Here is a 23,935-nt window from a genome sequence, read left to right as displayed (position 1 = left end):
TTTTTTTTTATTATTTCATTTGTATTTTATTTTACAAGTGACGGCGAAATCAATTATATTTCACAATCATTAGTCCCTGCATCATTCAGCAGTTACTTTATTACAGTTTTTTCCCAATAGAGGTTTTTTTTTTTAACTCATTAATATAAAGTGCGGCAGTGATGAGACAACAGTCCGAGTTAAGGAGGATTAGAGTGCAAGAACGTCGTATGCGTGCATCTCGAGAGTTTAAACTGACTTCACTGTATGTCACAGGAGGATCCGTCAGACTAGTGCAGCAGAGGGAAGCAAGGCAAAGGGACGACACAGATTCTCCACTACAGAAAGACGTACTTGACCGCGCGATCAGAGTCGCTCTGAAATACACATTCTTGACAAGGCAGCTTCAGCAACGTGGGTGATTGTCATGTAAGTCAATTAATAGATGTGATTTATGGTGTCGCTACATTTGCACTGTTATATCCAGGTCATAGCTGTGTGAAGAAAACAACAATAACACACCAACAGACAATACACGGCCACAGTTAAATCCCTTTTTTAAAAACATTATATGACTCATTATCTGTTTAAGTTAATCATTAGGGATTTATACAGTTAATTAATGGTCATGTCTTGCATGAGATTAAAGCAAAAAGCGTGTTTTAAAATGAGAGACACTTGGGTAATCGTTACCCAAACATAAGATGAGACAAAAATGAAGACAAAACGAATGACTAGAGAGTTGAATTTCTGAAAAATGCATTAAACCTGATCTATAATGGGTCCCTTTCTGCATCCAACCAAAACTTTTAAGTTTTTTTTTTTTGTAAATTTCTCTACTTCTGCAATGCCCTTAAATACTTCATATTGTTTGATATTAATGTCCCTTAACCATAAAAGGGAACGTACACTGAAAGCTGGCCAGACGATGTGCTATACAATGTAAAACAGGTAAACAGCTTCATCGGGATTACAAAAACAAGACAACATTATTCAGTTTCTTCAAGGTTTGAACTTGTACCATACTCGACGAAGATTTTTTTTTTCTTTTTTTAACATCTGAATAAAAACCTCATTAACACACAGACACAATAAGGACATAAAAAAGGGGGAAACAAAGACCTACACGTAACATTTTTAACAGAGGTTTTTCAGTCAGTTTTCCAGTCAGTTACAAGATACTTTCCCTTTAGGCTGAGGTAGGAGTCAAATACTGTTACTGTATGGATAATATTTTGTAAGAGTGACTGTATCTGTTCACACTGCAGTTAGCAGGCGTGTTATGCAAGAGCTGTCACTCCAGTTCAGTAACATCGTTCCCTCTCAAATTCTGTACACATGAGAGACAATGAAATATTTCCAGAATGGAAACAAAGCACGGCGGTGGTTCATCAGTGAAGGCCGCACAAAATCAACAGAGGAGCGATCATCAGGGTTTCTAGATGTTACCACTGAGAATACTTCACACTTGGATAATAAAAATCAGTGATCAGTCAGTGTTTTACTTCTTGGCTGATTCACCTCCGGCCACACCTGGTATCAATGACAGGCGTGGCCGGGGGTGTGTTTATGCACATAAGCACACATGTACACACCTGTACATCACTGCAGCGAGGTGAGAACTAAAACCACTGGAGGTCAGAAAAAAAAGAGGGGATGTTGAGTGACACTTTAAAATGACACAGAAAGTTTTCTAATCAAGGGAAATGGATGAAAACATCAGAAATTTGTTTTAAATTTTCTGAATCCAGTCCATATAAGACAAATTATTAAAAAACAGTGGGTTTAGTCTTCACTAGAAGCTGTGTAAAAACTGCAACAACCACTTGCTGGCTTTCCTCCTACACACAATGTGCAGTCATATTGATCTCAAAGCTTACCAATCACTCAATGTGTCACATCAGAAACCCTGGATCCTCTTATTTGCACTTCGTTTGCGGCTCATCGGTTTTAGAGTTCGAGTGCTCTGTGTGATCCCTTGTTGTGCCGACTGTGCCTTTTACCTGGCATTGTTTCGACCCTGGCGCGGCTGAGAGGACTTGTGGTGGTGTTCAGAGAGCCACTGGCGACAGATGTTTTGCATCACAGAGTCCTGCGCTCCCTCAGCGGCCTGGAGGACGTCCTGGACCAACGGGCCCGCTCGGCCCGGGTCCAACTTTACGGCTAGCAGGTACGCAGGCCGCAGCTTACTGCACAGGAGGTAGGCCTTGATCTGCAGACAGAGGGGTGATGTGAGGAGATTTGGATGCATTTCAGAATTAAGGATGTAACCTTTTTTACTTTTTTCCTTCAGCAGGTCATTGTAATCCAGCGAAACTAATACTGAGAATTTATCATGACAAGATTAGTGGAATAACCGGCTCCACAGGGGAACAGAGTGATACGGTGGCGGCGGGAGAGGCGGAAGGACAGGAGGAACAGAGCCAGGGCCATTGTGATTTCTTTATTTGTAAAAGATGAAAAGGCAATAATGGTGAAGGACACTAGAGACTGAAACATGAAAAGGAAACTCTTACATTACCTTGTTTTCTGTGCTCTTAGTTTCCAGGATGAGACTTTCCAGCTCCTTCGCCTACATCAGATAAAAAACACAAAGTCTTTGGGATCAGAACAAAAAACATTGGGGCCAAGTCATGGCCACAAAGTATTTGTTACAAATATTCCTTATCTGTCTTTGTTTGACTTGTCCCAGACTCACATCAGCTGGGCCCTTATCTGCGATGGAAACGCAGCTGAGGATGAGGGCGTCACAGTCGTTCTTGGTGGCAGTGCCCGATTCTCCGACACATTTGAGCAGCTGCCGTACGGCTCCATACTGCCTCTGTCTGACGAGCCTCTGGCCGGCCCGCGTGTACACAGCCTGGGCCTCCAGCTGGAAGTCCTGAGGCAGGAAGAAATGGAGAGAGAGGAAGAGCTTAAAACTATATTTGTGGCTTGCTGTTAGGGGAGGTTTGTCATTTCATGTTGGCATAAATATGGAGCATTCAATGTTGTTTTTGTTATATGTAAAAAACCCAATCTGAAATAAGAACAAATACTTATCTCATACATGTACATACCTGTATGACTCTGTACGCAATACCAAACCCCTCCTCTATGTTTTTTCCTCCAAGCATGACCTGCAATTGAGAGCACATTATCGGATGACATTTAACTGTGCTCGTGACCCATTCCTTTGTTATTACTTGTACATCTTCCCATTATCAGAGCAAGACATGATACTTTACATACCTAAAATGGAAAACTTTTCTTGTTACATAAATAACATAGGTATATTATGGGATAATCACAGGGTGACCCCACCTTACAGGCGACCTCAACCTTCATGGGACTCCCCCCAAACAGCGTAGGCGGTGAATTGGCTCCAGAGGACTTGGAGGACGGAGTACTAGTCTGTGGAGCTTTAGAGGAAGCGGCGACCTCACAGCGGTGGAGGAAACGCGTCACCTCCAGCTGGAGCTCAATAGTGTTCATGTGCCTTGATTAAATAAGACAGTTCAACTTTTAAATGAGACCCAAAAAAAATCAAATTGACAGCCTGCAAAGCTGCATGAGGAAAGCATAAAAAAATATTTATTTCCATCCTGTAAAACTGAAACAAAGACGTATTGACTAACCTGGAAACATCACTGGATGACATCATCTTCCTTAATGAGTTGACCTGAGACTTTTTCCTCCCGGCGCCTCGGCCTTGCTGCTCCTGCAGGTACGTTCTCAGGTGCTCTTTGGCTCTGACCAACCAGCGCTGCACAAGGTCAATGTCAAGTTAAAGGTCACAGAAAGGAGACACTGCAACACTTTGAGTTTAAGAGATTATTTTTGAAAGTTTTGGCAAATGTTAAATAAAAGAAACCTACCTGCTGTTCTCCCAGCTGTAGGTATGAACTGGCTCCATGTGTGAAGAAACGGATACAGGTCATGGCTGCACGTACATGATCCTGCCCAGGTAAAGAACATTTTACATATTATTAAAAAAAAAGAAAAGAAATTGAGTGTTTTTTCCTGCAAAATCCTGCACAGTTTGACCATGTCAGGATTCAGACATCACTTTGTTTTAAAAATAACCACTGGTTTAGTCTATAATTTACAATTATATAGGTCATGTTTTAACTACTAATTCACCGTGACGCCCCTTAATGGACATCAGTATGGACATATATAAAGTCCTGTGACTGGAAAATAGAGTGGACATTTTTTTTGAGGTTTGCTAATGGTCAGCTGGCAGAACTACAGACCCTTAACCTTTCATTCCCTGTATTTGGATCATCACAATAAATCTTACAAAGAAGGAGATGGAAAAACACATTAGCCGACTCTAACCATCATGAACTGCTGGAGCTGGTAGAGACAGTTAAAGTATCCACGCCGCTGCAGGAACTGGCAGGAGGCGATGAGGTAGCGGCTGCATGTTTCCAGGCCGGGGTCCAGTTTTTCCAGAATCCCCTGCAGCGTGCCAAGACGCCCCCGCTCCAGACTGGGCTGCAACACACCCTCTAAAAACACCTCCTCTGGGCAGTCCTGGTTATGTTCAAGTAGAAAAATATATTTCAAAAGTGTGGAAGATTAGAGGACAAGTGACATCAACTTTATCATGCAAATAACATTCTCCAGAGAAGGAAGTGCAGACATACTGCATCACCTACTGCGCACATGGCTGCATTTTTTTTAATTTAAAATGAAACTGAACTTATAAATAGCTCACCTAAATATACATGCACGTGTTAACACCTTGTTATTTGCACAGAGTTTGTCATCCTGCCAGATTTGAGTTCTCAGGAACAGAGAGGTGTAAATTTCATCTGAAGTTCTCACAGAATTATATCTGTTATGATTTTTACCTTATTGAGCAGGTACTTGAGTGCGTCTTGCAGGCAGTCGTGCCGCACATAGAAGCTGATGAGTGACAGGTGAGTGCCATATGTGTTCAGGTAGTAGAGACACTCCTGGTGGAGGTGGCTGCTCTGTGTCTGTCCCTCCGGTCGCTCAACAGGACCTGCGTCATTCAGGGCGTCCTCCAGCTCCCGCAGGGACGCCAAGATGTCCTCGCTGTAAGACTGAAACCGGAACAAGCAGAAAACAAATACTGAGCACACTGAATAAAAACACAGCTGCACTAAGATATATGCTGTGTTATCTTTACATTAAAACAAATTACTGATGCACAAAATACAGTGTGATAAGTTCAGTCATAAACACAAGTCTCTGAAGAATACACACACGCACACACACAGGAATCTCCCACATTAATTCAGGTTAGCCTACACCACACATGCAATTACGCACAAGCTTCCTTTCAACATGTCAAAGCTGAGACCCCCCTCATTGCCAAATGATATGTGGGAGATTCCTCTGGTGTCATATACCAGGGGCTCAAGGGTGAATCAGTATTGCACCTTCTGTGTGTCTCTTCTGCTCCTCCACAATATGTTATTACAAAATTAAATTAACTTATTATCATGCATAAATTTAGGTTAATTGTCATTTATTCCGCCCTTTGATTTTTGTCCTTTCTGGTGGTTATGTTCATCTTTTTTTTTTTTAATTTTTTAATTTTTTTAAATGTGTACTACTTAACAAAGTAGTACACATGTGTTTTTTTGCCTCTTGACGAGATTTCAGAAACTGTAACTGCACTCATGAAAACCCCCATCTACTCCTGTTTGCTTGCTCAGGATGCAGCCCTTTTTTGTTCCTTTGCACTTGTGTTCTTGTATAATTAGCCGGCTGTATAAATTACTGTTACATTAACATTTAAGAAGACTGCGTGTGGGCGCTGTAGAAATAAAAGGACTGACAGTTGAGAGATGTCTAACAGTTTCAGGTGCAGCACTCAGGGAGGATAAATAACAGTAATTACAGTAAAGCATGATTCACAACAAATCCTCTGCCTCTCTGTGGGCATTAGTGGAGGCCTTCGACTGCCGCTGATGCAACAGTAACGCAGGTTAATGCCACAGTAGCGTCACACAAAGACAGTGTTTTTCATACCGTGGTCAGAGCGGGCCGTACTGTGGTCTCCAGGTGCTGGACGATCTCCTGCAGCAGTAAGGGACCCTGGTTGAGCTGGTTTCGATCCACAGGAGCCTTCAGACAGCGGGAAAACTTCTCCCTCGCACCTGAAAGGTTTCCTGCCTTCAGAGACGCCATCCCCCAAGCTTGCCACACGCCGCCAGGGTCCAGGCCGCTCTTGGTAGAAACCTTGAGATGCAGCCAAACAACCAGAGACACAATGAAAATAGGACTTGGAATTACAATTTTCTGGAAGTTATCCTTTGCCTTATTTAATCATTCAGTAGGTTTGGTTGGTGAATAAGCCGGATTTAGAGACTTTTCCATCTTAAAATGATGATAAAATGTATTTTTACAACCAAATTCTCTTCAGCCTATAAATATAATCCACTTTAAATAATACTGAATGACAGCCTAAGAATAAAACAATTTGCATCTGTTTTAAAATCATTACTACACTGATAAGACTAGTCCACAAAATATTACAAAAAAACGCCTGAGCTGTTGGTCTGAATAGCGTGGAAGCTCCTTGTCTACCTGTTCATAAAAATGTTAATGGCACAACAAGGATTATCAATGTGCTGATGATAACTAGGTGTGATATTGTTTGAAAGCCGCCGGGTTATAAAAGTCAAGGTCTCAACAGTCAATGAAAAATCTTGGCAGACTCAACACACTATAATTGGGCCAATTATGTAAATCAATATAGGGCAAAACTGATAGTACCAGGCAGGAAGGGGGCGATGGTTGTTTGTATAATCAAAAGTTAATTGATTTATGTGACAGGTCCCTAATAAATAAATGTAATAGAATAAAATAATATTAATCAGCCACGTGCTTCACCTCCACAGCCAGCTGGTAGTACTCGGTCTCAAGCAGCTGATTACGAAGACGCGTGACTGCAGCCGTCTCCAGGATGTCGTCCAGAGAAGGAATATATTTGTAGTTGGCCGTCACAAGAATCTTAAGCACGTCGACTTTACTGATGTAACTGTGGAGAGAAAGGAGAAAGCAAAAAAAAGTGAGAAACCAAAACATGTGACAAACAGGAGGACAGAGACGGCTGGAGATCTATGTCTGATTGCTACACAAATGAAAAGTTAGCAGTCACAGGACACAAGCAATAATGACATGCATAGATCTGTAAAGTGTCTCAGTGCATGTCCTGTGGTTGACAGCTAAACTGACTGTCCTAATTTGGTTGCTGTGAGTCATTTAGAGAAACAGGAATTAACAAATGCTGCATTTATCAATATTTCTTAGAACAACTATGACTCAAAGAAGAAGGTGCATGAACCACAGACACAGGAACAGTTTAATCTCATTGTTCTGCTTTTAGGGCCACTTACTAGGAATTGGTTGAAACTAAACCAGGGCTTTAGTCAAATGACTCCTCCACGTACTTCACTCATAATATGACCAGGAAAACACAACTACTTACTATGCCTTAGTGAGACCTCTTCACAAGATTGTATCACTCTCCTGTTGATTTTGCTGCACACACTTTCAACCTGACTAAATACCTTAGTAGTCACAGATTTAGAAAACACTGGTGCAATTGTGTAGGGCCTTTAAAAATACCAGGAAACTGTTTCATAGGTTACCAGTTAATAGACTAACCCCTAATGTGGAGACTCTGAAACACCGATTGTACCACATATCACATCACCATCCTCTCTATCGTCCATGTGTCTCACTGTAATTCTTATTTCCTAAAGAGAAAACACAAAACTGTGTGCGTCACAATCACCTGTCACACAGGGCGAGATCCTGGTTGCGGCCGACCTTGACGAACATCAGCTTGGCGCTGAAGAGCAGCTGCCGCATGATGTCGGTGAGGAGGCAGGCGTCCACCTCCGGGTTGGTCAGCTTACAGGACAGAGAGCGGCAGTGGACGATGAGCTGGTGTCCGCAGGCTTTCTGGTCACTGTGCAGAGACAAGATGGCCACGCAGAGGTACGCACTGGGAGCCTGGAGGGTGGGGGAGAGGGAATATTATATATAATGTAATGTAATTAATTATAAAGAAGCCATTTTGATCATTCCAAAGTCGAGGCTTAAATCTGAAGTTGACCACGCTTTTGCTATCAGAGCCCTTCGACTTTGGAACGACCTGCTCAAGGAGACTTTTAAAAATGTATTTTATGGACTTGCTTTTATGCGAAGTCGTCTTTTTATCTTTTTATTGTTTCCGTATCAACCTATTATTGCCTTCACTGTGTTTGTGCATTCATGTTTTTATACAACAGCTGCTCCTTTGCCCATAATGTCTTTATCTATAATCAATCATAGCATTTATCCTCCCTTTGTAGTTCAGCCTTATTTCTGTCCTGCTTTTGATTACCATTGCTTTTGTCTGCCTGAGAACTTTACAATCTCTTTGTTAACTAAATCAAACGTCTACGGCTTCACCTGCAAATCATAAAATCACATCAGTCTGCAGAGCCCTTATCCTCCAAACCAGAACAAAGGGAGCGGAGATCCAGTGAGTTGGAGTTGCAAACACTTCAGATCTTCGGTTACTGTTGCATTTTATCCTAGTGGTTATTTATTGACTGATTTTGATTGCCTGTTTACTTGTTATCAGATCAGACTGATACTTAAGCATGTAAAAGTGACGAAGGTAAGTCGTAATTGTACTTTATGTGTTTTAAATCATCCATTTGTCCACCCACACAACCAAACCATTGCCTGAACTGTGATATTAACTGCTTCTGGATTCCTGTATAGAAATGCACACTCCACCTCAGCTGTTCTATAAGCCAACAAAACCACATTTACAGTAGTTTTATCACTACTTAAAATATGAATAAGACAGATTATCTGAACCCCACCCCGTACAATGTTAAATGTTCAAGTCCGGACCTGTTCGTAGTAGAACTCGCTGCGCAGCATCTGGTTCTCTGCAGCGTTTGAGCCAAGTTGAATGTGTCGATGAACCACTTCAGGCAGGTGCAGCATCCCATCTAAGGCTTCCTCTGTCACCACAGGGCTTCCAGCAACTGCACAAATAACACAAAGAGGAACTCGGAGGGTCATCGTTATGTCCCGTTTACATTACTGAGTGGAGAATGGTGGGAATTTGGCATATTTTAGCTGCAATTCTTCCAAATCCATGTATCAGGATCAAGTCTGCATCCTTTTGTCCAATATACACAACAGAAAACTACAACAAAACATTTCTGAAGTTATTTCATTTACCTTCAGCTGGTTCCAGCTCATCGTCAGAGCTGCAAATGGAAAAACAATATCTGTAAATCTGTTTAACATGTACATATATCTTGACCATTCAGAAAGGTTTAGACCTTTCTACTGTATAATGAAAAACAACCATGTTGAACTCCTAAAAGTTTATTCTGTCCTGTTGTTTGTCACGTCAGACAGTGTGAACAAGATGAAAGGTCATCTGGCTTCCAGTATTGCTGGATTTTCTCCAGGCTGTTACATAAGCAGTGCCGAGCTGTGAAATGCTCCAACCGGACAGGACAAGGTTTCAATTACATTTCAAAATTCAAAGTCCCTGCTACTGTAAACAAAGACAAAAGATTAAAGCTTGTTTGACAAGTGAGGATTGTTGCACAGTCTACAGGATCTTACTCTGGGTGAAAATAGGTATAACACTGGTCACAGACTCTAACTTCTTCTCCCGGGCATCCCTCCACGGGCATCTTACGCTCAGAACACGAGTGGCAAACCAGGCGCCCGCATCTCCGACAGTGATGCCGTCTGTTGAACTGAAGCATGAGAATAAATCATGCAAGTTATTATTTTCAGGGCTGATTTTCATCCAATACGACATACTGTATTGAGGAAGTACTTCACTCGAACCACCACTGCTTCAGGCGCTCACCATGGTAAACCTCTCGCGCTGGCAGACCATGCACACATGCTGCTGGGTGTCGGGCACCCAGTCTTTACGGGCGGGGGGTTGGTCTGGAGGCTGGAACTTGGCAGGAGAGCGGCGTTTTCTCCCCGCTGAGCTCCGGTCCTTCTCTGTGCTGTTTGAGGAGGGCGTGTGTGTCGGGGTGCTGCCTGTAAAGAAGAACACACATCAGAGCTATTACACTGAGTTCACACTTTAGAGATAAATAAAACAAACAAACAGAACTTCATCTAAATTAATTGAGATTTCCAATTCAATCCACAAATATCCCTCAACTGTGCCCTTGAGCAAGAACATATGAATTAGCTTGTGGATGATTATATAACAAGGAAGAGGTTTAATGTGTGTCATGTTCAAGCTCCTCACTTGCAGACGGCGAGGGAGATTCGATTCGACTGGACGACAGGGAGCAGCTGTCTTGAGCAGGACACTGCATCAGTGCATCCTGGAGGCTGATCACAGAGTCTGGAGATTAAAATATAGAAGCACATGAGTCAGGTACATGTCTGTCTGGGATGAAAATCTGAGTTTAAATAGTAAAGATTAGTTAAGAGTAAGCACTGACCAGACCGAGACCTCTCTCTGGGGGCACAGGAGAAGTCCAGGGCCTTGCTGGCATAGTTTGCCAGAAGCTTATCGATGTCCTCGGCACCAAAGCCAGCCTCCTGACCGACCAGGAGGCTCCGCAGGGTTCGCACTGCCACATCTGCCCAGTCCACCTTCAGGTTCATCAAGAGCTGCTCGAGCATTAGCAATGGCTCTGACAGCAGAGGGAAGTAGTCCTGCCTGGCTGCTGGAGGCAGAGTGAGCAACACCTGGAGAATGACAAGAATTGAAAAAAACAACATGAAAACACTGTATGAAGAAGCTCAGCTACAGCTGAAAAATAATGTTTTAATAGATTTATAAAAATCAAAACTGAGAGCAGTTACATAAATTAACGGTGTTACATAACATGGATACAACTGCCATTCAAAACTCCTCCCAGGTGCAAATACTGTAACATGTTGTTGAAATGTTCTGATGTAAAGCTGCGTGTTATTAATATGTCTTCATACATGACTGACTACATAAGTTGAAAAACAAGTTTCCAGAATACAAAGTATCCTAGAAGCAAGTTTGGGCACATCGCCAAGTTTCAAGAAAAGAACTGCTCATTAAGTGAGTAAAGTATGAGTGTTAAAGTTACTCTGACTTAATAGGGGATTTACATCAGTACGCTTCTTCATATTTTCACATACCTTAGAGCCCAGATGAAGGGCATGGATGTGCCTCCGACGTGCTGGAGACACCTGCCTCTGAAAATGTAGGGTGAGGTAGTCGGCCAGGAAGTGACAAGAAGCCAGGCCAGGGCAGCGGTCCAGAGCACGCTCACAAATGTCCAGGCCGACGAGGAAATCAGAGAGGTCCTCAAGTAACTAAAAGGGGAAAAGTATATGGGTGTATAACAGGTATGTACATGTACGGACACATTGTACTATATGTGAGAACATGTCCACATATATCCACATATATTACATAGACAATCACTGCTGAGGGCAATAAATGTGTTCTTCAGTGTTAAAATGTTGAAGGGTCTTTAGTTAAACCTGGAAAGCCTCGTCTGTCTGGCCTTTCTCCAGCAGGTGAAGCAAATGCTCAGTCTTCAGCTGCAGCCTCAGCTGCTCAGATACAGGATACAGCTCAACCCACTGTGCACAAAGAGCAAACTCCTGCAAGAGATGAATCACATTATACTCTATTATATAAACAAACATTTGTTTCTTTGATTAATGGGTTCAAACACTCTGCAGGCACTGTGTTGTCTGCTGCACCTACTTTTGCCTCCACCATCCTAGACAACATGGACTCGGAGTTTGTCTTAGACTGAGTCCTCAGCTCCTGCCAAGTATCCCAGGGCAACGGAGGCTGTAAATTTAACATCTGTGACAAGAGAAGAAGGAGGAAGAAGCACTTGGCAAGTCACAATGGGAATCTGATCACTGAGGACTGTAGCATATAATCATGGCACCCTTAGACGTGATTATGTAAGACGTGAAAGACACATACAGCCAGCTGATGCCAATTCAAAGCACACAGGACGTGAAGTAAAGGACAGAAGTTGATACAATGTAAAAGTTCAATGAAAGCACAATAATAGCTGGGATTGCAGATGTAACATTATGACAAGTTACTTATCTTTCATTTCAATCTTAACAATAAGTAATTACCCAGTGATAGATGTCCAGTTCTTTCTTCTTGAGCTGTAAGTCTGTCCTCAGTGAGGCCGCTGTGTTCGGGTCATTGAGGCAGAACTCCAGCAGCTCCAGACCGGCCGCCAGAGGCCATCGCTCCAAAGCCTGAAGGGCGACACGACCACGCAGGTTCGCATCCTGTACGCGTAACAGCTGACCTGGACCCTCATCTCCATCTGAACAAAGACAGATCAGATAAACAGCGATTCAAACTTTAGTATTTACATGTTTATTTTCCTATTACATAATTATTCCACCTTTCTGCTCAGGATTTGTCTGAAAAAGTAGTTTGAAAAGATTAAATATAGGCAAAAAAAAACTATTATCTGACTTAACTAATGACTGTTTTCATTACTGATCCATCTGTTTATTATTATTTGTCTAATCTAATGTCACAAAATAATGAATTTTCCAGAAAGAGTGACATCTAAGGGCTAAGTAATATCATTATTATCATATCAGCATATCTAAACCATGCACGTGCCAACAGAAAGTGCAAAAACATTGAAAGTTGTTTTGTTTTTTTTAGTTTTCTTTCAGTCAGATTAACGTTGTTGTGTTGTCATGTTTTTTAACTGCACAGTCACTGGAGTATATACACACATCATTTCACTGCAATGATCTTGTATTGTTGTATGTGACAAATAAACTCTCTTGATCTTGATCCAGTGTACTGTATTATAGTTCATATTTCATTTTGTACATTCAAATTATTTTATCCATGTACGTATATTCTCGGTGCCTTATTGAGTAAAAACCACTAAAAATTCAATTCTGTTTTTTGTGTTTTTCTGTTATTACACCTGGTTATAACACTTATATCATACAGTAGAGAAAAACAACTGCCAGATGTTGAAAGAAGAAGTTGTCCCGGACTGGTTAATATTATAGGTGTTAAAGGGTTAATAACCTGCTTTTTTCATCAAGAAGCAATCCCCACCTTCTAAAGCAGCACAGGCGAGCAGCTGGTCCCTTAGCGCCCCCTCCTGGCTGCAGCCTTGCCCGTACAGCTCCAGCAGGGAGAGAGCTCGGCCCAGATCTCTGGAGGACAGAGCCTGCTGAAAGGCCTCGGCCGCCACAGCCTGGGCAACGTCTCCCTGCGGTCCGGACAGCAGCAGAGTGACAAGAGGTTTCCCACAAACAACCGCCCCGAGTCCGGCAGAGCCTTCCTCGCCTTCACTTAACGGGCCGTCCAGCACGGGCTCGGCCATGGTGTGAAGGTAGGCCGAGAGAATAGGGAACTCTTTCAGGAGGTTGTCGGCTTCACGGGAAATCTGCTCCCCGTCCAGGACAACCTCCTTACGTCCACTGCGGAAATACCCCGACCACCCGGAGGACTGTGTCCGGGCAGTTTCTCCCTTACATGCGCTCAAACACGCCAGTGTGGCCAGTAAGGGCGAGCGAGACTTCAGGAAAGACAGGGCCGACGGCGTGAGGAGGAAAGAGTTTGAGGAAGAAGAAGAGGAGGAGGAGGATGAGTGAGAGGGTGGCGAGGTGGAGAGGTTGGTGGATGTAGCCGAGCTGTCTTCGACTGAGGCGTCAGAGTCAGAGCTCGTATCGGAGTGAGGCTCTGCTACTCCCAGAGCCGGCATGTGCTCCTGAGCGTGCTGCTGCAGCAGGGAAGACAAGGTGGCAACGCTGAACACCCCGTCGTCTTTTTTGGTTTGGCTGGAGTCTCTCTCGGCATTGGAGCAGGAGAGCCACAGAGGTAAAGTCTCGCAGCATCGCTGGACGATCACCTGCTGGACGCTCAGTCGCAGACCCTCCTGCTTTAGCAACAACAGCACTCTGGAGATAAAATGAGATGGTAAGTAGTGAAATAAGCCGCGGCTTTCACATCATGCACTGGATGGTTTTAGTGTCTACGCAAAATAAATATACATGAAACCTTCTACCTCCTCTCTCCTCACTGTTGTTGTGTCATGTAGCAGAATAAAACATCATAGGCTGAGCAGGTAAGTAGATCACCATGTAAGTTGTTGATTCTATGTGCACGGATATTTTATCTGGGGTGGATAGTTTATTTATGTTTTATTGTGTTTAATTTAATTTACTGTACAGCACTTTGGAAACCTTTGTGTGTATTTAAAATTGTGCTTTATAAATAAAATGGATTGGATTGGATTGGATTGGATGCAGGCTGTTACTGAACTGTTACATATATTGCACATTATATTCTTTTGAAACACTGAGAGCTGTGAGCTGCTCATCATCATCATGTACTTGCATGACAGAAGACAACAGGCTTATTTATACTTGGGGTTGGACCACTGTGTTTACCTGTCAGGAGACACCTGTCTGTCAAACAGCAGGTGGGAGAGGAGCTGAAATGGGGCTTGACGCAAAACCAGCAGTGGATTCCCGAGCTTCACTTCACTGGTCTGGTCTAAGAGAAACAGCAAGAGAAGAAAATCAGAACAAAATAAGTACTATTTACTAAAACTATTTAAACTTAGAGGGATGTAAAAGGCACATCACATCTTCTCAAAGACAAATTATCTCACCTTCTGAACTGAGGCTGCGCACCAGCACAGACGCCAGTGTGTTGACGTAGTCGAGGAAACTCCGCACATAATCCGGTCTGCCCAGGTCTCCGTCCGGCTCAAAGGGACAGAGCTGGTCCAGAGAGCGAAGCAACTGTTTCATGCTGGAGCGCACGGGGTGAGCATCTAACTCCGACTGCTTCAGGTTGGCCTGCTCAACCAGGAGCGCCAAGAGACCACTGCCCAAACCGCCCTCTGTCAGGAGAGGCAGCACCAGACAAACAAGAGATTGATGAATGAACATCACAGGTGGTAAAACTGCTATTAAGTTATAAGAAGTGCATCAACACAAATACAGCAAAAACATTTAATTTTGGTTAAATTGTTATTGTATTGACCAATTTAATGCACATCGAAAGCCATGGTTGCTGTGCCAACCTGTAACGTCTGTAGCAGTACTCAGAGTGTGCAGGGTGGTCTCCAAGCGTTGAGCCAGGCCGAGCCGAGCAGCCATGGACTCCTCGCTCAGTGTTGGGTGGCAGCACAGGAGCACTTCCTGTATGCAGCAGCCAAACGGGCTGGCAGACACTTGGTCCTCCCCGACAGCATCTATGAACAACATGGCATCAGTAATAGAGAAACTGATCAATGTGTATCTGTAGGTAAGGGCTTTTCCATCATTTCACCAGGCCAAGAAAAGTGTTAATAATAAGATTGCATATGTCTCTACATTTGCACTCACCTGTTTTGATCGAGCCCTTATTCGTAGCAGAGTGGTTGAGGATTTTGTTGATCTGATGTAAAACCATGGGAAATCCACAGATCCCCTCAGAATGAGGAACCTTGGGGTCAACTCTAACTCCTGTGGGGGGCAGACAGGGATTAGGATGGGCTTCTAGGCTTCTAACAAACACATCACATCATACTGTAGTGGGCTTTCCAAAATAAGAGCCTAAAACTCCGGCGTCATACCTCGAGCCTCCAGGCTGCTGTTGAGCCGGCGCTCCGCTGTGTCCAGCAGCTGTCGGGACGTCTTCCAGAGCTGACAGTGGCAGCAGGCCAGGTCGAAGGCAGCCATAGCTGCTGGGCTGAGCTCCTCCAGTAAAGTGTACAAAAGACCAGAAGGATCTGAAGAGCAGCAGCTCAACCAGTAGCCTTCCTCCAGAGAGGGCATCGGGTGAACAGCCGTGCTGAGGAGACGGTCGGCGATGTCTGAGATGGAGTAGAAAGCCACACCTGCAGGGAGAGACACAGGAGATCAGACATGCATACAGTTCAACACATGTGTGATAAATATGATGATAAAAAGTGATAATTGGTAGAAAAAACTGAAGCAGGGTGCCGAACCTGCAGCAGCAGCGCTTCCAATGGCCTGCAGGGTCGACCGCCCGCTGCTGCCTAGCCGAGCCCTCCCCGTGCCTGACACAGCTACGGACCCCAAGCCCTCTGAGGATGATGAAGATGAAGACATCGACTGGCTCTCCATCTTCTGCTCCACCCGCTCCAGCTCCACCAGAACTTCTTTGTAGCGCTCCATGAACACCAGCTCGCCACAACAGGCTGATGCCCCCAAATCAAACACCAGAGACACCTGTAGAGCAGCCAGCATTTTTATTTACACAAACTAATAGTTTTTTACACAATTATATGAGGAGTATTTGGAGTCTAGTTTATCAAACCCACCTGACGCGCCTCCATGAAGTTCCCTCTGCGGATGCAGGACATGAGCAGAGACTCTGGAGGGGACAACATGGCAGGGACCACCCAGCTGTGTGGACCTCCACATGGACAAAACTCCAGTTCTATACAACCTGCAGCTGCCCCTCCTCCTCCATCTGACAAAGGACAAATGACCCATTGTAAATATGACAATGGGACAAAGACTCAGAGTCGTTAAATTGAAGCACTGACCAACATCTGAATTCACTGCCCCTAAAAAACGTCCAAACACAAAGCTCATGTGGTTTGTTACGACTGCAATCTTTACTTCATCATAAAACAGTCTGTGAGCTCCAGTTTAACTACCTTGTGCAAAACAATAGACATACAGGGATTCTGACTTACCTGACGCACTCGTGCTAACTTCTCCATTGAGCTTCTCTATGGAGGTCTGTCTCTCAGTAGAGTGTCTCCCCGGTCTCCTCCTCCTCCTCAGACTCGAGGTCTTGTTGCATCCCAAAGTGGTTGTGCAGCTGAGCACTGGCATCTGGACTGGGCTTTCTGGGGCTGAAAGTGAATTTATCATCAAGACTCAAAAGATTTCATCCCTAAGATTGACTGAACACCATCTACACCTTGTTTTAACACAGACATGAGACACGTGTGATGGTGAATTTTAGCAGTTGTTGGTTTTCTTTGTCTGCTTTGCATGAAGAAAGGTGAATCTAAAAACTAAAATAAAAGCCTTTGTTTGTGCATCTCACCATTTCCACTGCCCTGGTTGCTGGTGATGATCTGCAGCCTCCACTGAGCCTCGGCCGTTCGTTTGGACAACCTTTGCAGACGAGTTCCGAACGTCTCGGCCGTCACCGAGCAGCCGAGACTCTCCGCAGCCTCGGCCTCTCGAGGCAGGGCCCTTCCCGCCTCCTGCCCCTCCTGCTGACCCACCACACACATGCCCTCCAACCCTTCCTTCAGCAGCTTCAGGACTCCCTCCATGGCCGTCACATCCACCAGGAAACCCTTGCAGCCCTGGATGTAGTGTCCCAGGTCCAGGTGGCTGCGATAGGATCCTGTGGATGAACTTGCACGCTGCTTCTCGTCAGCATTTGCTTTAGCATTCAATTCTACATATGTGGTTTTTGTGCCTTGACTGTTCACATTTGAGCTAGTGTCTTTTTGAATCGGCTGCACAAAATCAGTGGTGGACAGAAAGAGCAGGGAGAAGATGTTCTCCAGGAGCTCGAGGCGAAACATGGCCGGCACAGCCTCCAGATAGAGCTGACACTCTGACAGGTAGTGCTGGAACTGCAAATGGCAAACTGGGAAAGACGACAGAGAAGAACAGGGTCAGACGATAAAAAATGTCACAATGGTGTTTTATTTTGTGTCTTTTGACGTGTCTCAGCTGTAAAAAGATTATTTTGCTGATAGAAATTCAAGAAGTTTACTTTGCACCAAGGGGGCAGTTGTCGGTCTGAGAAGTGAAGCTCACTTCCGCGTTCAAAAAGCTGCAATCCCCTCGGCTTCCTCTGGGGGCTGGCTCCAGAAGGGAGCAACTCCAATTGAGCCCCATGTTAAAATAGCCGATTTTACAGCTTTAAAAAACACATTTACAGCCTGGTACATTTCATTTTTTTGGTCTCAATCGATAGTTTCTACCCCCGCACACACTCTGAGGGGGGTGAATTTTTTTTAAACTCTACCGTTTTACTGTTATTAGGTTTAAAGTTCTGGCCAATTAGGGCGCAGAACCGTTGAGTGACAGGTCCGGCGACCACTGCTACGAGGCCAGTGGGCGGGCTCTCGGCCGGCCAACGGCCGCACCGCTCCAAATATGGCAAGTAGAATCCAACATGGCGCGGCTCAAACCCCCGTAGTAGCGGCACAAAACAGACTCCCCCAAACCAATGGGTGACGTCACGGACGCTACGTCCATTCTTTTTACAGTCTATGCTTTGCACTTGCTTGGCTTCATACCGTTGTGTTGTCAGTTTTTCTTTTTTCTTTTTAAAGATTTAACTTATTTGGCTCCAAATATTTCTTGTATATGGTTTGTACATGTATGTTTTAGACAGTAGAAAACTGTCATGACAGCAGTGTCTACTTTTTCTGAGAGCAAGATTACAATCAGTTTAAATAAGCAGACCGGAAACTTTTCTATTATCTTTCATCAAATTAAAATTTCACTGCAGAACCCACAGACACAGCCTTCGTACCTTCTGAGGAAGTCGAGGCTTGATTTTGATCTCTTTCTGCTTCAGTGGGCTGCTTCTGCTGCATGGACTCGCACTCGGCACAGTTTGAGTATTTATGTGCATTCACACAGAGAGCATAGATGGCGTACTTCATGGCACAGAAACCCTGGAACAAAACTACGTTCTTGTGCGCACCAGGGCTGAGGGTACTGACGGCTTCAGAGTCCTCTGCAAAAAAAAAAAAAAAAAGAACAATAACAATCACATTACTATAAAACGTTCATTTGTCTTCTGGCAAGATTTAATCAGTAGATAAACAAGTGAATGGTGTGAACCTGCTTCTGGTGAATTTGGCAGTTGCTGCAGCAGCTCCAGTATCCTGTGCTCTTCGTACTGAGGCAGAGGAGTCAGAGAATGCAGGATATAGAGAGCTGAATGATTGTCCAGAGTGTGAAGCTGTGTCAGCAGGGCCTCTGTGGGAATCCCTCTGCACAGACAGAAACAAGACACAGAAGAATTCAATGTCAAAGGAAAAAAAAAAAAAGATTTCAGTGGAATTAAATACTGATCAAATGTTGACGAGGAAAAGAACTGATGCTTACGGGTTGTTGTTTTTACACCACTCAAGTATTCCAAGCTGAGAGGACAAAACATTGGCAAACTCCTGCAGAACAGAGTCGTTGGCTGATGCCTACAAAAGATAATACACACTATCAGACAATGACTAGACTTAAATAATGAAACTATTAACACAGCACTTCCACTAAATTACACTTAAATGACTGTAGAGGAGAGAGGAAGATGTGGACCTGCTCTTGGTGAAGCACAGTGAGCAGCGTTTGAGCCGAACTCAGACTGCGACACTGAGTCCATCCCAGCAGCAGCAGCAGACGAGACAGTGGCTGAAACTCCTGCTGCAGAAGCTCTTTGAGCTGAGAGAACTCCTCGTGTTTAATCAGGTCAAGAGCAGTAACCTACAGGAAGAAACCAATCTTATTATGTTATTGAATTTCATCACATGCGGTTGCTAAACAAGTTTACTTAACCACAGGGATGTTGTACTGGTTACAAAAAAAATGTGAAGTTACAAAACCTTTGACGGAGAGGACAGGGAATATACCTGAACCATGCATTTAAGTCAATATTGATGGTCCGGATTCACTTACCAAGACCTGCTCCAGGAAGTGCTTCCCACTACTAAGGCACTCAAAATAGATGGTCTTCCAAATGGATGGGCGATCTTTGTGGCAGCATAAACTGAGTACAAGCTTCTCTGCTTCAGGTAGGTCCACTGTGAGGGTGATAACAGAAATGATGGTGGAAACAGTAATATAAAACAAATATGTGAATTAATACGGAAGAAGCAAAAGTAAACTATTTCATAAAAAAGGGAAACATTCAGGGGCAGACTATTGATAATCTTTCATTCTGAACATTGCATGTCATCCATTTTCACCCTTTTCCCTGATGTATGATGTGATCTGTTTGTGTCGGTGATTAAATATACCAGGTTAGACCAAGAATCAGCTGCACTGATACGTCTAGACAGAGCAATAAACCAGCCATGAATCACCACTGGTTTTATTCTGCTTTATAAGCAAATGTAGTCTAAATGTCATGTAAGACAATGACAATAGAAAATGAAAGAAAATCTGTGCAGACACTAAAATAGCAAGTCATCATCACATGTATAGTGTTTGTAGGAGCTTCACAGCCCAAGAAGCAGAAGTGTGATTAAAAGAGGAAAGGGATGATGGCAACATTTCCTCACTTACTCTTGTGAGCAAAGAAGGTGCAAACTCTTGTTTTTTTTAAAGTCTTCAGTCATCCGTGTCAGTGTCATAATAAAGTGGCCACAAAGGAAGTGATTTAGAAGAAATGATTAACATGAAAACTGATGATTATGCTAAAAGACTCAAACTCAAATCTGCAATTTCCCTTGAATATGTGATTCTAAGAATGCACCACAATTAGATAATGCTTAATGTTTGTGTTGTGGAGTTGCTCCCACGTTACTATTAAAGGAAGAGAACTTCATTGAGCTGAGCGCACTCATAATACCTTGTGTTTTGGGCGTGCTCCTCAGCAGATGGTCCCTCTGCAGCCTCAGAGCGGTGGAGCAGTACGCTGTGACCAGATCGTCGCTCTGAGGGCGGAGCAGCGAGCTCAGGATCCTCTCCTCTTTCAGGGGTCCGTCTCTCGCCGCCCACAGCGCCTCGCACAGCGCCTCGAACTGCCCGCCGCCTCTATGAGCGCTCCAAGGCATCACTGCCAACACGGCGTAAATCTCCTCCACCCACTCCTCCACCTTCTCTGGATTCCTCTCTTGCTTTCCCAGTTTCTTCATCAGGTATTGGATGAATGTGTGCTGCAAGGCATGGTCCTCTGAGGATGGCTGGTCCTGCAAGAGATGAGGAAAAAATTAGGAAAATGGAGTGTGTAGAGGTAAAACTAGGAAAAGCTTATATTCTAATAGCCGATCATACTTTTACTTTAGCTCTGGCAGAATACAGTATATTAAAAGTTCATATGAAGTTCAAGCTCTACCGCACATACTACTGTTTAGTTTATTATATATATTTAGTTTTTAAGTCATATTCACGGGCATAAGTTTCTACTATATCTACATTTGTGCATGTTGTGACACTCAGTGTGACCCAACCTGTAAGAAATGTGCTAAAGACTGCGCCAATCTGGGCTTCTTCTTCTCCAGTAAGGTCCGGAGGCAGGATTCAACAGCAGCGTCTGTCGTCCTCGAGCCTCCCGCAGCCTTCTGGTCGGGCTGGGTGTCCAAGAAGGCCTGGTGCAACTCCTGCTGAAAGGCAACTTATCTCAGTCTACTAACAACGCAGTCACAACATGAAATAAAGCAGAATCAAGTTAATCGTTCTAGATCAATGTCATGTTTTTGGTCGCACAGGTCAACGGTGCCTTGAACCGCTTTTTAGTTATGGAGGAAAATATTTATTGAATTTTTACTGCAGACTAAAAACAACAGTAACCTTAAGAGAAGTCTCCGTTATGCCCTCTGACCCCAGTTCCTCCAGGAGCAGCAGGAACTCCAACTCTCTTCTGATGCTGGGTGAAACCTGAGGTTAAAGCAGATATCAGTGGAATGTTTTTGTTAATATAAGTCCTAAATAGTCCTATTTTCCGTCAGCAATCACTTACATGAAGTATTTCAGCCTAAACACGAGTCTCTCCGTCACTCTGCTCTGCTGTAACCCGAGGAGAAAATTTTCCTTGTGGGATACAAGTGTTATCCAATGAGGGGAGAGAACGGCATGAAGGGCTGTGTGTGCAGCCAAGGGATGCGCGTGAATGTGGTGACGTAGCACGAGGACCAATTGATGCCTGACAAGGGCGGGGGCTGCTAACTCATGGTGCGTTCAAGGAAACTCGTACTTTGTGTTTTTCCTTCCTGTGAAGTCATACCAGTTCGATCTGGTACGAGTTCACGGGTCGGAAGTTACGAGTGGCCGTTATAGGGAACTTTCACAGACAACAGGACGGTAAAAACACGAGCTACGGGTTACCTGGAACGCTACCAAGTCGTAGTTGTGACTTGAAGCTGTAACTTACGGTTTCAAAAGCCTGCCTTGAACACAGCATTAGCCGAAACGGCCGTGCCACTGATATCTGCTTTAAGTAAAGTGTTATTACAGTACTGTCAAATAAGAACAATAAAGAGCATACTTGATTTTTCATTCTTTTTTTTTTACCTTCTCTTCTGTCCATTTCTCCAAAACCTGGAGCCAGAACCAGGCTAGTTTATGTGGACTGCCCACAGACTCCCATCTAGGGAATTAACACAGTCATTAAATGCTCATCATAGATAAAAACAAACAGATGTGAATCTACAGGCACGTGACTCACTTTAGATTATAAGGATGGCAGACGATAGCTTTGATTATGTCCCGTAGGTTTTCCGAAAGTGTGGAGTTGACAAGCTGTGGCACACAGGCGCTGGCCAGCTCCCACTCTCCATGCTGCAGGCACCGTTTGAAATACTCAAACAGGTCCTGAAGTGAGGTCTCGGCCTCACGGCTGAACGGATACATGGCCTCTTCCAGTGGCGACACTCCTCTGCTCAGCGGTCACAACATGAGAGGCACCTTTACTAACATGCAGCCAAGGAGCACCCTTGAGCTGTTTCCACCTGAAACAGAAAGAGGAAAGCTGTCTGAGGTGATACAGTTTAACAAATGTGCAACTCATATTTAAACAAACACAATATGATGATAGTTATTTGTTGAACATTTTCAGAAATGAAACACAATTATGTTAAAACGAATTCAAACAATGTGGAATTAGAAACAGACTTATTTTGGTGGCAAACACCTGATAAAAATCAAACACTATCCCTGCTACACTAACACCAGCATTATACATACAGTATATATATTATACATTTATAGATTTCAAGCAGTTTTCAAACTTACAAAGTGTGCCACAAATTCCTCTCTACAACTGCTTAACAAACAGTACACACACATAAACATATTTTTATATTGTACATTGCTCCTGTCCCTTTGATTCCTTTATTATTTTAGAAAACGTTTGGAAACTTCATATAGCCTAATCTATCATCTATATTTGACTCTTGACATGTTTTAATCTATTAATTTGTTGCTTTGTTGTTAAAATTGTAGGAATTATGATTGTTTTCTCCCTAACAACTTAAGCGTATTTGATATTCCGATGACAAAATAAGATACATTTACCTAGGCTAATTGTTGATAAATAGCAATATATCTTGCACTGACGATATTTACACGATTGTCAGCTGTAAATTAGCTGCACGATGCCCAGAGATGGTGAATTTACTTTAAATGTCACAGCCTCTTATCCGTGCTGAATTACTTTACCTTGCCTGTTTACACCAAGCCGGGGTCAGAGGCAGTATATTTATCTGACAAGGGATGCACAACGTTACACAATGTGTTTCTACTAACTCTGTACCTTTAACTGTCTGCAAAAACAAACAGGACAAGTCGAGACAGAATACACGAGAAGGAGAAAGAAAAAAAAGCAGCCAGAAAAACGCCATTTAACAGGCTTTTAAATCTAAACGTTTGTAAAATGTCTGTCTCCTTTCAGATCTGGCAATCCCAATGTAAAGTTAGCATTAGCATTAGCCACAATAGTGCTGACTTGCTGAAGCTGAGACATTTTGTTAATTGCCTAATTCACATGACAGCCACACACGTAAAGCAGTCAGAAACCACCAAAGTGTTCAATTCAGTTACTTACTCATTTCTCGGCGCTGTCACCGGCTTTATTTACACTCCCAGCGGCTACTTTCTGGTGACCTGTTATGCTAGGCGGCTAGGGGCATGTTAGCCTGGGTCATGTGACAAAATCAGCTGATTCTCGGGCGCTGGTTGGTCAAAGGTTGACACGAGGTGGGCGTTCCAAGATGCCTTCAGGTGCGGTCAGAAATACCAAACACATTTACTTTGGGGGAAAAAATCAATTCAATTTATTTAT

General features: G+C 43.6%; 1 protein-coding gene across 2 annotated transcripts; it reads right to left on the bottom strand.

Moving 5' to 3' along the window:
- Window positions 1-134: 134 nt before the first annotated feature.
- Window positions 135-23,820, bottom strand: zfyve26 (zinc finger, FYVE domain containing 26). Of its 2 annotated transcripts, none has more exons than XM_085768181.1 (43): window positions 23,699-23,820; window positions 22,322-22,604; window positions 22,168-22,243; window positions 21,448-21,534; window positions 21,108-21,257; window positions 20,507-20,846; window positions 19,612-19,736; window positions 19,255-19,419; window positions 19,048-19,136; window positions 18,781-18,932; window positions 18,467-18,673; window positions 17,012-17,569; window positions 16,653-16,814; window positions 16,272-16,423; window positions 15,936-16,179; window positions 15,561-15,824; window positions 15,331-15,450; window positions 15,027-15,197; window positions 14,610-14,843; window positions 14,386-14,491; window positions 13,046-13,893; window positions 12,082-12,281; window positions 11,690-11,794; window positions 11,461-11,583; window positions 11,113-11,289; window positions 10,437-10,686; window positions 10,238-10,336; window positions 9,839-10,020; window positions 9,586-9,722; window positions 9,190-9,218; window positions 8,854-8,990; window positions 7,739-7,959; window positions 6,832-6,979; window positions 5,968-6,177; window positions 4,818-5,033; window positions 4,300-4,497; window positions 3,837-3,917; window positions 3,597-3,724; window positions 3,283-3,457; window positions 3,039-3,098; window positions 2,678-2,860; window positions 2,501-2,551; window positions 135-2,191 (listed from the first exon to the last, which is right to left on the bottom strand). In XM_085768181.1, the coding sequence occupies exons 2-43, from the start codon at window positions 22,504-22,506 to the stop codon at window positions 1,979-1,981; spliced, it is 7,758 nt and encodes a 2,585-aa protein (XP_085624307.1). In that variant the 5' UTR covers window positions 22,507-22,604; window positions 23,699-23,820; the 3' UTR covers window positions 135-1,978. The 2 variants fall into 2 exon arrangements, with proteins under 2 accessions (XP_085624307.1, XP_085624308.1); XM_085768182.1 differs by having other exon boundaries at window positions 16,272-16,417.
- Between the last annotated feature and the right edge of the window lie 115 nt (window positions 23,821-23,935).

The sequence above is a fragment of the Trachurus japonicus genome, chromosome 22 (assembly GCF_045865225.1).
Source record: "Trachurus japonicus isolate A0001 chromosome 22, Traja_1.0".
In the NCBI taxonomy this organism is placed as follows: domain Eukaryota; kingdom Metazoa; phylum Chordata; class Actinopteri; order Carangiformes; family Carangidae; genus Trachurus; species Trachurus japonicus.
This window is presented reverse-complemented; position numbering and strand designations above follow the sequence as displayed.